General features: G+C 59.5%; 1 protein-coding gene across 3 annotated transcripts; it reads right to left on the bottom strand.

Moving 5' to 3' along the window:
- Window positions 1–367: 367 nt before the first annotated feature.
- Window positions 368–15,683, bottom strand: NLGN2 (neuroligin 2). 3 transcript variants are annotated; one of them, XM_070478999.1, is made up of 9 exons: window positions 15,595–15,683; window positions 14,725–15,303; window positions 11,601–12,302; window positions 7,888–7,938; window positions 5,677–5,826; window positions 5,317–5,502; window positions 5,016–5,208; window positions 4,057–4,653; window positions 368–3,298 (listed from the first exon to the last, which is right to left on the bottom strand). In XM_070478999.1, the coding sequence occupies exons 3-9, from the start codon at window positions 12,055–12,057 to the stop codon at window positions 2,425–2,427; spliced, it is 2,508 nt and encodes an 835-aa protein (XP_070335100.1). In that variant the 5' UTR covers window positions 12,058–12,302; window positions 14,725–15,303; window positions 15,595–15,683; the 3' UTR covers window positions 368–2,424. The 3 variants fall into 3 exon arrangements, with proteins under 3 accessions (XP_070335100.1, XP_070335099.1, XP_070335101.1); XM_070478998.1 differs by lacking the exon at window positions 15,595–15,683 and having other exon boundaries at window positions 14,725–15,522; XM_070479000.1 differs by lacking the exons at window positions 7,888–7,938; window positions 15,595–15,683 and having other exon boundaries at window positions 14,725–15,523.
- Window positions 15,684–15,880: the final 197 nt, after the last annotated feature.

Raw genomic sequence — 15,880 nt, 5'->3', positions numbered from 1 at the left:
TCCTGGGCCCAGGTTTGAGCCTCCAGCCTGGGCCAGGTCTTAGCAGAGACCAAACCCTACACCTTGCATGACTCTCCTGGAGTCAGCCATGGGCACCATCCTGTAGGCTCTCTGGCCTGCCTGGTCCTCTATGCCAGGCTGTGACCCCTCCACAGGCACGGGTTCTGATCTTAACTCCCCAAACAACCCCATTGCCATGACAACCACACCCCAGCATCCACTGCCCATTCCTCTCAGACCTCAGAGCTCTTCACTAAAAAGGGTTGGACCCTCTCCTCCACCCCCTTCACAGGCAGAGTCACTTCTCCAAGGTTTGTTTCTATGGAGCCCCCCACCCCCACCTCCTAACATAACAGTAGGCAAAACCAACAGTTAAACTTTTATATTTACAATATTCTTTTCATCTTTTGCCAGGTTTAAAAATGTGTACAGAGCCGCAAAGGGTTGGGTGGGGACATGGGGTTGTCAGGGAATTGTTCTGGGGAGAGGGGCTGGGCATTGGAGTCCGTGGCTGAATCATGGGGTCCCCCAGCCCCCCTCCCATGCCCCAACTTGGGGGGCATCTGTCTACAGGGTTCAGGGCCCAGGTCCCTAGCAATTAGAGGGCATGACTGTTTGGAAAGGAGCCAGCCCAGGCAGGGGAAGGGGAGGGAGAAGAACTAAGTTTCCATGGGTGAAGGTGGGGGCAGATGGGACAGTCAGGAGGCAAAGTTCTGGGGAGCCGAGACCAGGGACTCTGAATCTAGGTGTCAGTGGAAGACAGCACTCCACCCCTGACTCACATTTGGCACTAACGAACCCACAAAATGCCAGCAGACAAGGATTTGCTCTTCTCCGCTGGCATCCCTTGAAACCCTTCCCGACACGGTTCTCTTCCCCAGAGGCCCAAACCCTTTCTCTTTGGGCAGTCACCTTACACGCGTCCTTTCAAAATCAAATTCTTCCTGCTGGTGTCTGCCCAAGCCCCGTCCCCCACTGCCCCCTCCATCTGTTCCTCAGTCCAGCTGACCCCATTCTCTCCCCAACCTGTCCTGGGAAGCCCTTCTCCCCTGCTCTCCTCCCCTCTCCTCTGTTCCTTTCCTTCAGCCCAGGGGAGCAAGGGGTGGGGGCAGGTCAAAGGAGGGGGTGGGCAGCTGAGGGGAGGAGCTGGTTGGACACCAGGAAGGGATGGCTTCCCAGGGGGACAGCGATGCGGGGAGGGAGAACAGAGGCCGAGAGGGAGAGATGACACATGGTGAGAAGAGGGACACAGGCGGGACCCCTTTAGCTGCCACCTCCCCCCCTCCTGTATCCCACCTGCCCACGTTTACTTGCCTGGGCCCAGGACTGGGGGATCATTGCCACACTTTGAGGGTATTCCCCCCTCAAACCCACCTCACTGGTTTGGCACAGATGAGCAATGGCCTGAGGGAAAGGCTGTCCTCAGACTGCAGTGAGGGCTTTGGTCAAGCCTTGCATGGTATCTGTGGGTGGCAGGTGCCACACTCACCCTCCGCCCCCCAGCTTGGCATCTCCAGGGAAGGGAGAGAGGGAGGGGCAGAGTCGTTCCCCCCCCCCCCCCCCCCCCCGCCCCAGGGCTTGTCCATCCCCCTCAGTTTCTATCAGTCTGAAGTCCGTTCCCACCTGCTGTGTGAGAAGTGCTGGGCCTGAGGTTGGGAAGACTCAGGGAAATGCTGGAGCGAAAGGGGCTGTCTGCATGGGAAAACATACATCCACATGCAAAAACATGATTCCACTCAGAAATGCGACCTGGGCCCATGGAAAGACACGGTCCCAGGCAGCACAAGATTGCAGGGTCTCCTCCCTGCCCCCCACGGCAGGGACTCTGTGTCTGGTGGAAGGCGAGGCCTGCCTGGGAAGACCTGCTTCACCTCATTTGTGCCAAGGGGGGATACACATGCTTCGCCAGGGGTGGGAGGCGGTGGGGGCGGGGGGGCCAGGACGGGGGGCTGTGATTTATTTCTTCGGTTTTCCCGGGCACCACCCTGTGTCATCTGGCAGCCAGGGGTCTCTGTGAACACACCACTTCCAGGGTCTCCAGGGGGTGGGAGGAAGGAGCAGGAGGGAGAAGGCATGAGGGAACAGAATTCTGGGGTACAAATCCCCGCAGGAATTCTCTGAGGGAGCCAACATGTGTCCAGGGCGGCCAAAAAAAAACCTCACCCTGCACATGGGAAAACACACCCCCTCGTGAGAAAGCACACCTCCACGTGGGTGTCCCAACGGAGGGGAGAAAACACCCCCCTCCCCAGGTGTTCAAAGGCCCAGGTCCGGAGAAGAGAAAGGGCCTCTCTGCTTGGGAGAGACGCATCGCTGTGAGAAAACCCATGTCCACCTAATGCTCTTCCACGTGTGACAGCTCCACACGAGAAAAGCCTGTTGCATCCGGGAGGGCCGGGGAGGGGGTCCTCCCCGAGCCGCCCACTATACCCGAGTGGTGGAGTGGGGGTGGGGGAGCGTGTTGTTGTGGCTGGTAGCTGTGGGGGGCGGCGGGGGGAAGGGCCCGAAGGGATGGAGGGAGGGGGGCGGCGGGGGAGGGGGTGGCCCCAGGCCGCTGGGCAGCAGGGTCAGGGCCCCGGGGGCCAAGAGAGGCACGTCGTCCGGCGCCCGGCGCAGGGCCAAAGTGTAGTCGGGCGGACAGGCGGGGCGCAGGGCCTCTGCAGGGTCCGCCCCAACGCCCCCACCCCGCTTCAGCTGAAGCGACACCAGCTCCTCCTCGGGTGGCAGCTCACGGCCGGCAGCGGGGAGCAAGGGGCCCCCGCCGGGCACCCCAGAGCCCGAGCCGCCGGGGGGGCTGAGCCGCCGGCACCGCAGCTCCTGCCGCCGGTCCCGCTTGTAGTAGAGGGCGGCAAAGGCGAGGATGTTGAGGAAGAGGAGCGAGGCACCCACGGCCACGGTGACGCTGAGCTCCGTGGAGTAGTCTCGGGAGTCCCCGGGGAAGCGGTCGTAGGCCCGAGGGCCCGGCTCGGGCTCCGGCTCGGGCGGCAGGGTGGCGGGGGGCGGCGGGCGGCGCGTGCCTGGGGCGCCAGGGGGCGGGCGCGGCGGCCAGCGCGTGGCGTAGGGCGGCAGGCGCGTGGTGGTGGTGAAGAGCTCCGTGTGCAGATTGTGCAGGTGCGGCACGAGCTCCAGCCAGAAGGCCACCTTGTTGGCGCGGTAGTTGTCGCGCACGCGCGGCTTCAGACCGATGTGCAGGTACTGCTTCTCTTTGCTGTTGAACTTGCTCCACACCACCTCCTCGAAGCGGTTGGGCTTGGTGTGGATGAACTTGGTGTCCTGCGGCACCGGCTGGTTGGGGTCGCTGTGGACACAGGTGGGCAGGGAAAGGAGTGAGGGTGAGGCCCTGATGAGAAGCGGGTTGGCTGTGGGACCAACGGGGGAGAGGGATGGGCAGAGATGCAGAGAGCTGGGGAGATAGAAAGAGAAGCAGAGAGAGACAGACACGAAGAGACAGAGACACTGCCAGAGACGGAGATAGGCAGAGAAAAATAGGGATGAAGCCATACTGCCACAGAGACAGCCTGAGATGACGCCAGAGGGACAGAGAGGGCAGACGGACAGACCGCCGGTGACACAGGCAGAGTGAATGAGACAGAGACATATGGAAACAAAGAGACAAAAGCCCATGAGAGGCAGCTGGGGGTGGGGGGAAGCAGGGAGCAAAGAGTAAGCAGATCAAAGAGAGCAGAGATATCAATGGATTTCAGAAGAGAGAGCTAGAGACAGCAATAGAGAGAGAGAGATACAAACTCTTATACACATACTCAGAAACACAGACGGGAGCCCTCAGAGGAGAAAGAGTGGTGTACGCAAAGACAGACACAGAGCCAGAGCCATCAAGTGAGCCCACCCGCCGGAAAGGACCTCTTGGTCCAACGTTTCTGAACCTCCAACATGCACAGAGGAGCTGTCCGGCAGGTGTCTGAGTCGAGAAGGTGAGAGCGCCTTGAAGGAGGAATGATGGCCGTGTGACGAAGAGGGAGAGAAGGGACTGAGGATGGACGGTGTGTGTGTGCCCTGACCTGCAGGGTTGCCCCACCCAGCCCCTCTGGCCCTCACCCAGTCTTGGCGAAGTTGGTCCAGTAGGTCATGACCACGGCGCTGAGCATGACATCATTCTTGGAGAAGTTGCAGGGGAAGAGGTCAGTGGCGCCCACCATGGGCACACCAAAGACATAAGGTAGCTCATCCCCGTGCGCTGCATCCGCCCACTCAGGCCGGCCCTCAGCCTGGCAGTGGTGGTAGAAGGTGTAAAAGTAGACGGGAGACTGGTAGTCAGCATGCAGCTTGGCGGTGGCCACAGCCGGTGCCACCCACTGGTGGTCAGTAAAGAGCGCCAGCAGGGTCTTGCGCCGCATCTCGCCATTGTCCCGGTCGGCCCAGTCTGTGTACATGAACTTGATGGTCTCCCGTAGCACGTCCTTGCCCTCTGGGTAGCCATACAGGTTGTCCACAAAGTTGGAGACCGTGAAGTCGAAGGCGCTGGCGGACACGCCATCCTCACTCTCTGCCGAGTCCTCCACGAACTTGAGGCCCTCTCCCTGGTTGACGCCAATGAGCATGTCGTAGTTGAGAAATTCTCCCTGCTGCATGAGGATCTCAGGGTCATCAGGGACAACGTCACCGTCCACCACGGGCCCAAAGGCGATGTGGTAGCTGGGGAGAAGGGGTCAAGGTCACATCACCTGTTGGCTGGCCTCCTCTCCACCCACAGCCTGCTGAGCCCTCTGCTCGGAAGACCCTTCTCCCCTAGTTAAAACCTTCAGAGCCCTTTCAGGGCACCTGGCCTCTTGGGAAGTCCTCCCTGAAGCACTTCCTGGCGTCTGGTGCACCCAGGTTCTTTTTAGGTACCTGTTTCGGAAAGGCTCCCGGGAGAAGGTAGGTCCATGGGAAGGGCCTGAAGCCCACCACCTGGCTAAATGGACAGCCTATGGCCCTCAGGCACCTTCCACCCTCAACCTCCTTGGACCCAGCAAGGAGAGTGGAGGCCTGGACTTAGCCCTCCCCCAGCCCCATACCGGGCAGGCTGCACATCCTGGTCCACCAGCTCCCGAGAGGGTTTCCGGCGCAGACACTCCACAGCCTCGGCGCTGTCCTCCCGGTCACAGCCCACCTTGGCAGCCAGCAGTCGCGTGTATTTGAGTGGTTGGTAGTTGACAGACCAGCTAGAAATGGCAGTGCCGCTCTGGGCAATGGCCTTCTGGAACAGCCCTGGCAGGACAGGCAGGTTTTAGGCTGGGCTATATCAGCCCGAGGGAGAAGGGGCACCTGGTGGGGCCAGGGGTTGGGGAAGGGGACAGGTGGGCAGGTGGCTCGTACCTTCCGAGTGGTGGGAGAGGATCAGGAGGTTGACACACGAGGCTCCTGCCCCAGATCCGAAGATGGTGATGCGTTCAGGGTCCCCCCCAAAGTGGGCGATGTTCTCACTGAGCCAGCGCAGGGCCTGGATCTGGTCTAGGAGCCCATAGTTGCCTTTTGCAGCCTGGTCTCCAGTGCTGAGAAAACCTGGGGGCAGAGGAAGAGAGGGGGCTTCCTGGGGGTGTCATGGCACCCTTGCTGTCTTTCTGGGCAGCTCAATCCAGCCCAGAAGCCATTCTGCTTCAGCTGGGTCTAGTGTAACCCTGCCGGCAGGCCCTCCTCCCAGGACTCCAGCCCCTAGAGTTGGCTGCCCACCCTCACCGAGCACCCCAAGCCGGTAGTTGAGCGTGGCTACAATGACATTGCCGTAGGCGGCCAAGACGGAGCCATCGAACATGTTCCCCGTGCCCTCCATGTAGGAGCCACCGTGCAGAAACAGCATCACTGGCTTCTTCCCGGAGTCCCGGATATCTGTGTGGGGAGGGGGTGGGGGGATGGGCCAAGGGGGTGAGGACAAGGACACAGTCAGACCAGAAGCAGTACCTCCCAGCTCCCAGGCCTGCTGAGTTCCAGCCGAGAGCTCAGGGGGCATGTCACTCCCATCCCTGGGGGGCAAGACCGGATTCCCCTCCCTCCCTCCCCAGCTAGCCCTGGCAGAAGTTCCCTCCCCACCTCCTAACGGCCTGCCCCACAGCACTTCTCCAAATGCCTGGCAGAGCTTCCAAGAAGCCTAACAGAGGCAGGGGTGGGGGGTGGCCCTCCTCAAGGCACCTGCTGGATCTGGGGGGACCTCTCCCCACACACACACAGCAAATCTCCTTCCTGCTCCTAGGAAGCGTGAGCTCCCAAGGCTGGGGCTAGAGCTAGAGATGCTGGGAGGGTCCTGGCACTTCTTCAGACTCAGGCCTTAAGCCTCAGCTCCACATGGTAGCCTGGTCTGTGGGTGAGGGGGTGCCAGGCCCTAGGGTCCCTGGGGGCTTGGTCTCCTCCCTGCCCTAATTCCTTTCTAGGTCACCTCCCAAGTTACCATGGCAACCCCCAGCCTAATTACTGTGGCAGGAGGAGGCAGGGTGGGAAAGAGCCTACTTAATGAAGCCAGGGTGCAGCTCACTAGTCTGGGTCCCCGAACCGGCCTGAGCCCTAAGTTCTGGACCCCTCTCTTGCCCTGTCCCCAAAGGATCCCATGATCACTGCCATATGGAGTAGGCCCTTGGGGCACTCCAGACTGGACTGGAGGGTAACTAACTCCAGAAGAGGGTGGGAGTCTGAGAGGGCTTGTCAGGGTCCCCGCCCCTGCAGCTCCTCCAGGCAGCCACAATACCTCCAGGCCCTCCTCTCTCTTGACACCTGCTATCTCTGACCAGCCTAGGCAATCAGCAAACAAGAGCCAAGCCTGGGCCTCCACAGCTGGTCCCTAGCGCCTCTGCCTGTCTCCCTCATCCCACTGGAAACTTCTCTCCTGGCAGAAGGTCAACCAACAGGTCACTAAGAGAGTCCCCTCCACCCTGGATCTCTTCGGACCTTCTCTGCCACCTCCTTCCACCTGACTTTGGCCAGAAGCTCCTAGGTGGGCAGTGCCCTCCCCCAATCCTGTTCTTCCCTCAGTTCCTGAACCTCCAGTGGCCTTCCAGGTTCAGGCTGGTCTCCTTCCCTCCGAGGTCCTGTCCTAAATGTCCTCAGTCCGTCCCCTTCCTCCCCACCCAGCACCTCCACTCCCAGTGTGGGGGGAGGGGGAGTCGGAAAGGGAAGGAGCAGGAAGGGGGGCTGGGGCAACAAGAATTCAAAACCAACAACAAAAAAACAGGATCAAGAAAGAAGAAAGAAAAAAAAAACAACAACCAAAAAGCAAGAAGCTCTGGGGCAGATTCAACAAGAAAAGAAAAACAAAAACCAAAAAACCAAAAAGATCCATTTTTGGAAAAAAAGGAAAAAAGAAAAAAGTTCTTTGCACTTTTTCAAAATTTTGTGGTGAAACTTCAAGATATTGGGCCCTGTTTTCAAAAATTTCCAAATTCTTTAATTTGCTTCAAATGTGTGTTTCTGCATCGGACAAGCTTTTTTTTTTTTTTTTTTTGGAAATCGTAGCAGGTTTCTGATGTTTCAATTGTGTCATCAATTTGCCAACTTGAAATTTTTTTTTTAATGGTGTTTTGTTCCAAATTTAAATTGTCTTTTCAAATGTTACATTTCACAAGTTTCTAAACAGTCCGAATTTCTGTCAAACTAAACATTTTATCCAATTCTTTGGTTTCTTTTTTTATTTTCTGACATTCCAATTTCTTTTTTCACTTTATTTTTGCCATGTTTAAGCTTTTCTTGCCAGTTTTCTAGTGGGTCCAACATTGTTCAAATTTCCTTTTAAGTTTTCATAATTCTTTTTTCCAATTATTACAAATTTTTCTTTTCTTTTTCGTTTTTAGTTGGGAGAACGACTGAGGGGCCTTGAGGGCTGTGGGGGCATTTAGTTAGGGGCAGGGCCGAGAACGTCCTCTTATCAGCAACCACATGCAGCAGCGGGATTTTTAAATCTACCTGTGTCTGGCGGATTGAGCGTCGCCTCGTCACGTTTTTTTGTGAGCGGACCTAAGACCGGGAACACAAAACAGAGAAAAAAGGACAATTTTGTGGGGAAAGATGGGAGTCGGGGGGAGGTGGTGGATGGGGAGGGGAGGAGAGAAAGCAGAAAAGGGGAGGGTGAGGGGCAGAAAAAATAAGCCAAAAAAAGCAAAATTTTTTTGCAAGAAAAAGAAACCAAGAAAAGAGAAAAACGTTTCTACAACCCAAATTTTGTTCCCCTCCCCGGAAAAAGTCATGCCCCAAAGAAAAGGCTGGTTTTGCGGGGGTGGGGGGTGGGGTGAGGGGGGTTGCCTGAGTGGGCTGAGGCCTGTCTTAAGACATATTGACTTGGCTGGAAAGGATTTGACTTGTCCAAGTGTTTGCTAATTGCTGGAAATGAAACAGTGTTAGAGGTGGGGGTGGGTGGGAGGGGAGGGGAAACCAACCCAGGAGCCTGGGAGCCCAAGGCCAGCTGTGCTCCCCCCAAAGGGGGGTGGCCACCACTCAGGCAGGCCCTATTCAGGACCAGCCAAGCACCTGCCTGCTCCCCCAGGCTGTAGACAGGAGGGGTTGCAGCAGAAAGGACTTTGCCTCTCTCTGGACCAATCTGGAGGGCAGAGGGTAGTATGGCATTGGGGCAGCCCGAACCCACAGCTCACAGCCCCTGAAAGCCCTCAGCTTTCCACTGGCAGGCAGGGAGCGGAGGTCAGTGAGTGCTGCCTGCCCACCTTCCCAGCCTCTCACCAGCCAGCATTTCACTTCCATCCGCACAGATGGGCCTGACTTCTCACCCCATGTCCCCAGTGTGGGGCGAGCAGGGAAAGGGGTCATCAGGTCTTGCCCTCCACTCCACCGCTTCCCTCTGACCCCCCCCAACCTCATCCTCCCCCCAGATGGTAAACTTTCCACCAGGGGCACCAGCCCCCCTCCCCCACCAACCCCTGCTCTAATGCCAAAAGCCCCCCTCCCCAATGGGGGATTCGATGCACAAATAGGGACTAGGAAACACACTGCCCTGAGCCAGCCTGACACATAGGGTGCCAGGAGGTGCTGGGAAGCACAAAATGTGTCCCCAGGGGAGGAAAGGCCCCAGACTGGGCTCAGAGTTTGGCTCTAGGCTTCTTGAAGACTGGGGGATCAGTCAAGGGAGAGCTGGAACCCAGAGGTCTTGAGGGGTTCCCCCAGGTTGGTCGATTTCTCCTCAGCAGCATGGGGATCAGCACGGGGAGGGACGGGTCAGTAAGGCCAAAGTCAGCCTCTGAAAAGGCTCCCCGCAACTGGTGATGATGGCCCCCATGAGGACCCATTAGGATCAGGGCCTGTTTTTCTCTGACAGGCTGGGGATGGGGATGAAGTCAGCAGGGCATGTGTGCGCGTGAGAATATTAAGTGTGCGGGTGTGTGTGTATGTGCCTGAGTCAACCTCTTCTTCCCAGAGCTGGTGTGAAAATTTAGTGAGATCACCTGAATGTGTCAGGCCCCAAGCAGGTCTGCAATAAGCGATGGTTAAAAATACAGAAGGTGTGGGCTTGGGTGGTATGGGGGCAGGGTGGGCAATTTGTGTGGAGGTGTTGGGGTGGACAGTAACTCGGTGAGAAGTGCTGGGTGGATGTTTCACACAAGGGGTGATGAGACAATAGCCCACTGAGCAGGGCGTTGGTGAGGGGACGGGGGACAGCTTTCTACATGAAGTGTACATGGGTGGAGAGTCCACAAGTGGAGAGCATTATGATGGGCGGTCTGTTGGAGGCACAGGGGTGAATGATTCACTAGTAGCAGGGCACTGGGGTAGGTGGTCCATGAGAAGGCAGGGGAAGGTGGAGTGGACAGTTCTCATGCTGAGGGTGCTGGGGAATTAGGGAGGATGTCTCGAGTGTATTGGAGTAAATAGTCTATTAGAGTGGCTGGAATCTGAATAGCATTGGGGTAGAAACTTCTGTGCAATGTGTGTATTGGTTGCTTGGAGGCGTGGTTCATATGGGGAGGGGTAGTGACAGTGTTGAGGTGTATGAGTGTTCTGTGACTGGCAGGTCCTCTGGTTTCAGGAAGCAAGGCATTGGAGTACCTGACCTGTGAGTAGAGTTCAAGACTGTCACCTGTGTTATCACAGCCTGAGGTATGAAACTGATGACCTTGAGGCAGGAGTTGGGGTAAGCAGTGTCTGCGAGGTGTTGAGAACGCAGGGGACTGTGGTGTGAGTGACCGGTTGAAGCACATGGTGCAGGTGCAGGGTTAGTGTAGTGATGGTCCGTGTGTGAGTGTTACAAGGCCACAGGATCTATACACCTAGGGATCCTGGGGAGCACAGGTCTATGTGGGTGACAGGGCGCGCAACTCCAGAGAGGTGTTGGCGTGTGTGCTGTGTGAAGGCTCTGGGAATTTTGATATGTGGGATGCTAGAGCACAAGGCTGGGCTTCCCAGGTGGCTCAGTGGTAAAGAATCCGCCTGCCAATGCAGGAAACGCAGGAGACACGAGATCAATCCCTGGGTTGGGAAGATACCCTGGAAGAGGAAATGGCAACTCACTCCAGTCTTCTGCTTGAAAATCCCATGGACAGAGGCACCTGGTGGGCTACAGTCCAAGGGGTCGCAGAGTTGGACACGACTGAGCAACTGAGCACAGAGCACAAGGTTAGTGTGCTGGTCGGTTGGATACATGCCCTGAGTGATGAATAGTTGAACTGCCTGGTCTGTAGAGGGACCTGAGTTCATGATGTGGGCGTTTTGGGTGTACAGTGGGGTTCCTGGGTACCAAACCTATTTTTACATTCGTTGGAAGATGGCCTGTGGGGGACTTTATGGGAGTGGATGTTTTTTGTGGGTGTCGGGGTGTTTTGGAGCAGTAAATAGGGTGTTAGATAACGTGTTTGTGAGGATGGTCTGTGGGGTGGCTGCAGGCCTGCCAGTTGCTCTCTGCTGTGGGCTGCTGGAAAGTGTTGACACTCTGGATGGTCTTGGTGTGCTGAAGGTTGGCTGGCAGGGAACTGTCTGGGGGAGTGTCCTGGGGACTACCAACAGCTAGTGAACTGGAGAGTTCATTCAAGAACAGCCAGCTCAGAGCCCTGGGGAAGGTGTTCTATTGGGGATGGGTGGGCAGTGCTGTGAGTGGAGGGGCCCTTGACAAGGAGATTCCCTGATCCTTTGGAAGTGCATATCGATCAGGGGACAGAGCCTCCTGGAGAATATGCATTCACCTCAGGTGAGGGGCCCTGAATGTGACAGGACCTCTGCCCATGCCGGCCTGGGGAGAAGGAGTCTTTGCTGTCCTCAGTGGAGGTCTAGGTAAAGTGGGTACTTGCTGGGGACAAGCCCAGGCCTGGGGGGCGGGAGTCAGGGCAGAGCTGGAGTGGCTGTCCTGGCAGCAGATGGATGCCTCCGCCACCTGATCGCTGCCCCCTGCCCCCCGCCCCTGTGTCCCCTCTGGATGTGCTTCCGTGGGGAGGGTGTGGGTAGGCCCAGCTTAGTGCCTGCAGCTCTCGCAATGGGCTTTCTAGGCGCACAAAGAGCCTCTGGACTGCCTAGCAGGGACCCGTAACATCCTGGGAGCCCGCAGGGATGCACCGCCCCTCATGCCCCCCCGCCCCGCGAAGGCCCAGCTCCCTCCCCGGGGCGCGCTGGCGCCAGAGGGTCTACGTGGACGTTTGTGGGCTGTGTCCACCGGGGGCCCAGCCCGGTGCCCGCGCCCTTACCGTCCTCGGTGGGCACGTAGAGGTTGAGGTACAGGCAGTCCTCGCTCTGGTTCTGCACATAGGTGGCGGCCGCCTCCAGGTTGTCGGTGAACCACACGGGCAGCATGATGGCCGGCAGCGCCCCGTGCAGGTTCTGCGGGCAGGCGGGCGGCAGGGTCGTGGCGTTGCGCACGCCGGGCCACGAGGCGGGGGCCTCGGGCGGCTGAAAGCGGCGGGCGCCCAGGGGGGGCGTGGCGTAGGGCACGCCCAGGAACTGCACAACCGGGCCCAGGATCTCGTTGTTGAGCTCGCGCCGCACGCCGCGCACTCGCCCGTAGGCCGTGTTCACCACTGGGAAGCGCTCCTCCCCGAGGCTGCCGAGGCCCAGGCCCGGGCCGCCCGGGGCGCCGCCGCCGGGACCCCCTCCCCCCAGTTGAGCCCCCGCCAGCCCCACCAGACACAGCGCCAGGAGCCACATGCTGATCGGGGGACCCCCCCTCCCTCCCCGGGACCCCCCCCCCTCGGAGAGAGAGAGAAGGGGGGGGAGAGGGAGGGAGGCCCCCCTCGCCCCAGGAGGGAGGAGGGGGCGGGGGAAAGGAGGGAGGAGGGGGTTGGGGAGGGACCTGGGTTAGACTGGACAGAGAAGGGGTCTGTTCCTCTCCATGGAGGGGGCGAGGGGTGGGGAAGGGGAAAGAAGTGGGAGAAGGCGAAGGCAGGCCCGACCTGCGGGGAGGAGGGATGGACAGACGGACAGACAGAAAAAGACAGAGAGGTGCAAGAAGGGAAGGGAAATTGGATGGGGCAGACAGATGGGAATGGGGAAACAGAAGAGACAGGTGGTTAGTGACTCGAAATTCAGACCAAACTGCCCCCCTCCTTCCATCCCCCTGCCCCTTTGGCATCTCCCCCAACCCCAACCACCCCCCTCCCCTCTCTCTGAAGGGACCCATGTAGAAAAGTCTGAAGCTGAGGTGAGGTCAAGATGTGTTAAATGTCTAGGATAGCCAGAGGGGAAGGAGGGCCAGCTCCCCAGACCACCCAACACGCCCCCTTCCAGCAGGGGTCGATCCCTCCCAGGCAGGCTCTCCTCTGGGGACTCAGGAGTCCCAGTTCTCACCTCCCTGGGAGGGATGAGATAGACAAGGAAGAGAAAATAAAAATACCAAGTCATTAATTAGCAGGAAGTGGTGGCTTTGTTTATATGTGTTAATTACTCCCGAGCTGTAATTTCATGGCACTGAACCCCCACCCCAGGCCAGACTTGGGCCTTTCTTGGGACTGCACAACCCCAGCACTTTCCCTTTCCTTCAACATCTCATTCTTTTGAAGGGTCTGTGTAGTGGGGGAGACCCCTCTACTCCAGGCCCTCTCCATTTCTCTCCTCAGAAGTTAAGGTGTCTTGAGGCAGGGTCTAGACGGGGAAGAGATGCTGGAGGGGCAAATCTGGGGACAGATGCGTGATCCTGCAGCCGGTTGCTGGGCGACGGGATGCTGCCCCGCAATGTTACCTCGGCAACCGGCTGCAGCTTTAACCCCGGAGGGGGAGGGGTCTGGAGGAAGAGGGGAAGGGGCTGGATGGGTTAGGGGGTCCATTCGGGGCATGAAGAGGAGAGCAGAGGCATGAGTTAGAATGCTGGAGTTTCCCCCAGTCTTAGCATAGAGGAAGAAGTATATATGTTGGGGGGAGCTGGAGACTGGAGGCAGAGAACGCTAAAAGAACCACCTCTTGCCCCTTGTTGGCCAGTCAGAACCGAGCCCTAGTGACCAGGCCTCTGGCTGGAGAGAAGGGGTGCTGGGATGGGTTTGAGGGCAATCAGATGCACCCATCAACAGTTACCCTTCCACAGTCTTGAACAGCCTTGAACCCCAGACACCTCTTCCTCCACGCCTGGCATTTTGACCCATAGGGGCAAACCATGGCTTCTTTGCATCCCCTTCCAGCTCTTCACCTCCTCTTCCCCTTGCCAGCCCCCCCCCCCCCCCAGTTGCTGCCTGATGCCTGGGTGCTCAGGGCAGCAGGGGCAGGACAAGGGAACAGATCGGACTAAAGGGGCAGACACCCAGGTCATCTCAGCAAGCCCCCCCCCACCCCCCCCCCACCCCAGCCGCCAGAGCTGTTTGCTGACGCGGGGTTTTCAGAGCCAGGCGCCAGCCCGCGGGTGGCTCTCTGCAGGTGTCAATGTATTCCAGAGATGAGGACACGGGAATCCTTACCACACACACCCAGTCATGCCCTCCCTTTCTTCAGGTCCTCTCAAGCTCCTGTTCCCCTGACACCTGGAGGGGGCTTGGAGCTGGCTTCCCAGGTTCTCCTCTGCCTGTGCCAGGCTAGGCTCTGCTTCCATGGCCTTGCTGCCCCCTCCCCCTCCCATGAACAAGGTCTGCCTCTGACCGCCCCCCCCCCCCTTTAAGGTACTTTGGGCCCCTGGCCTCCTCCCTGCCAGCCTCTCTGCCTTCCTCCCTCCCACTGGAGCCCTCCCCCCAGCTCCTCTCCATAGCGCTCCCTCAGAGCATCTTTCCGAGGCCTCTTCCAGCTTGCTCCAGCTCTTGCCTTCAGTCTCTCGCCCCTTTTTTCGTCTCTATCTTCTACACCTCCCTTTTGGTGTTTCTCATCTTTCTCTCTCCTTCAAATTCCTTTCCCAAATTTCTCCCTCAAGCCCCTTCTATTTCTCTCTCTCTCCCTAGCTCTGTCTCCCCCATTTTCTCTTCCCTGATCTCCCCATCTCTGTCTGCCACCTCTTGCCCCCCCCCCCACCCCCCCGCATCCCTCTGCCTTGCTCGCTCCATTCCTGCCCAGGCCTGACTCCCCCAGCCGGGGAGAGTTGAGGGACGGGGGCTCAGGCCGCAGGCCCCCCCCCTTCTTCCTGCAGTGGGGAAAATGGCTTGGCCGGGAAGGGGAGAAGGAGGGGGAGGGGGAGATGGGAACACACGGGGTCTGTGGGCCCATTCAAAGGATCATTCATGGGCTGGAGAGAGGCAGAGACAAAGAGACCGAGACGCAGAGACACGGCGAGAGCATCCCTAGGCGGAGACACGCAGACAGAGAAGGCTGGGGGAAATGAGGCGCAGGGAGAGAGAGGGGGAGAAGGGAGACCCCAGTGGACCGCCAGGCAGTCCCCTCCACCCGGCCCGGCTTAGCTCCTACCTGGCTCAGCCCTGGGGCCGTGGTGTCTCCATCCAGGGCTCCGAGTAGGGGGCGGACGGGCTTCGGGAGGGGGGCGGCGGCCTGTGAGCCCCCGCGGCCCCGCAGGCCCAGCCCCCGCCCGCAGCGCCTCACCCGGCGGGGGAGGGGGTTCGCCCCAGCCCCGGGGGGCGGGGCCGGGATCCAGTCGATCCCCGGGGAAAGGAGAGGTAGGGGATGGGGTCAGGAGGAGCCCAAGAACAGGGAACCCCGCAGTGGGGACGGCGAAGGGAGGAGGGAGCAACGGGACAGGACTGGATTGGGGATCCACTGGCTCCGTGGGCTGGCTGCGAGGGGCTAGAAGGCGGTACAGGCGGAGGATCCTACGGGATCGGGTGCGGGAAAAGGAGTCCACGGCAATCCCCAGGGGCCCGAAGCCCGGGAGCGCAGGATCCGCGGTGCAGGGGCAGGGATCCAGCCGGAATCCTCAGGGAGGGGGAGGGATCTAGTCGATCCCGAGGGCGGGCGGGAGGGGGATGTCCGGGGAGTCGGAGGAGGGCGGGAGCCGAGTCTGGAGCCCCGGGGCGGGGGTCGGCGCGGATCCTAGGAGGGAAATTGGGGGTAAGAGAGAGGCTTCGGGGAACGCTCAGCAGCCGGGAGGCCCGGACTCCTGGCCCCGCGCGCCAGGGCCCTCCCGCCCCGCGTCCATCCCAGCCCGAGAGTGATGATCCGCCGGCGGAGCAGCCGCAGCAGCCCCGCGCGTCACCGCGCGGCCGCCTCCCCCGCCCCCTGCCGAGAGAGCGGCGCACACCCCTTGCTAGCACCCGCCTGCCGCCCGCCCTCCAGAGTGTAGGGGGGACTGGAGAAGGTGGAAGGGGGCGGGAGTGGACAGACCGACGGATGGACGAAGCAGGCCAGGGCAGGGTGGAGACATCCCCCCGCCCCGTGATCTCCCAGCCTCTGCTTCTGGCTGTTAGTTGGGGGGCGGGGAAGGGGGGGTGGTGAACTCTAAGGGGCGGGGCATCACACGAAGAAGGCGGGGCCTTCTGGTCCAGAGGAGGGGCTTTGGATAATGGGCGTGGTCTAACGCTGATGGGTGGGGTTTTGTTATCCATGGGCCCGCCTCTTTTGGGGAGTGGATCTGGTTTAAAGCTGAAGAGGAGGAGCTTGTGGGGAAAGG

Source organism: Odocoileus virginianus, chromosome 17 (genome assembly GCF_023699985.2).
Source record: "Odocoileus virginianus isolate 20LAN1187 ecotype Illinois chromosome 17, Ovbor_1.2, whole genome shotgun sequence".
Lineage (NCBI taxonomy): Eukaryota > Metazoa > Chordata > Mammalia > Artiodactyla > Cervidae > Odocoileus > Odocoileus virginianus.
The sequence above is the reverse complement of the archived record's forward strand: the minus strand, read 5'-3'. Positions and strand labels throughout refer to the sequence as shown.

Coding starts and splice junctions, on each gene's coding strand:
- NLGN2 (XM_070478999.1), bottom strand. CDS start 12,057: ATGTGGCTCCTGGCGCTGTGTCTGGTGGGGCTGGCGGGGGCTCAACTG. Junction 5,827..7,887: donor GCTCAATCCGCCAGACACAG/GTAGATTTAAAA, acceptor CTCCCCACACAG/ATATCCGGGACTCCGGGAAG. Junction 5,503..5,676: donor CTACCGGCTTGGGGTGCTCG/GTGAGGGTGGGC, acceptor CTCTGCCCCCAG/GTTTTCTCAGCACTGGAGAC.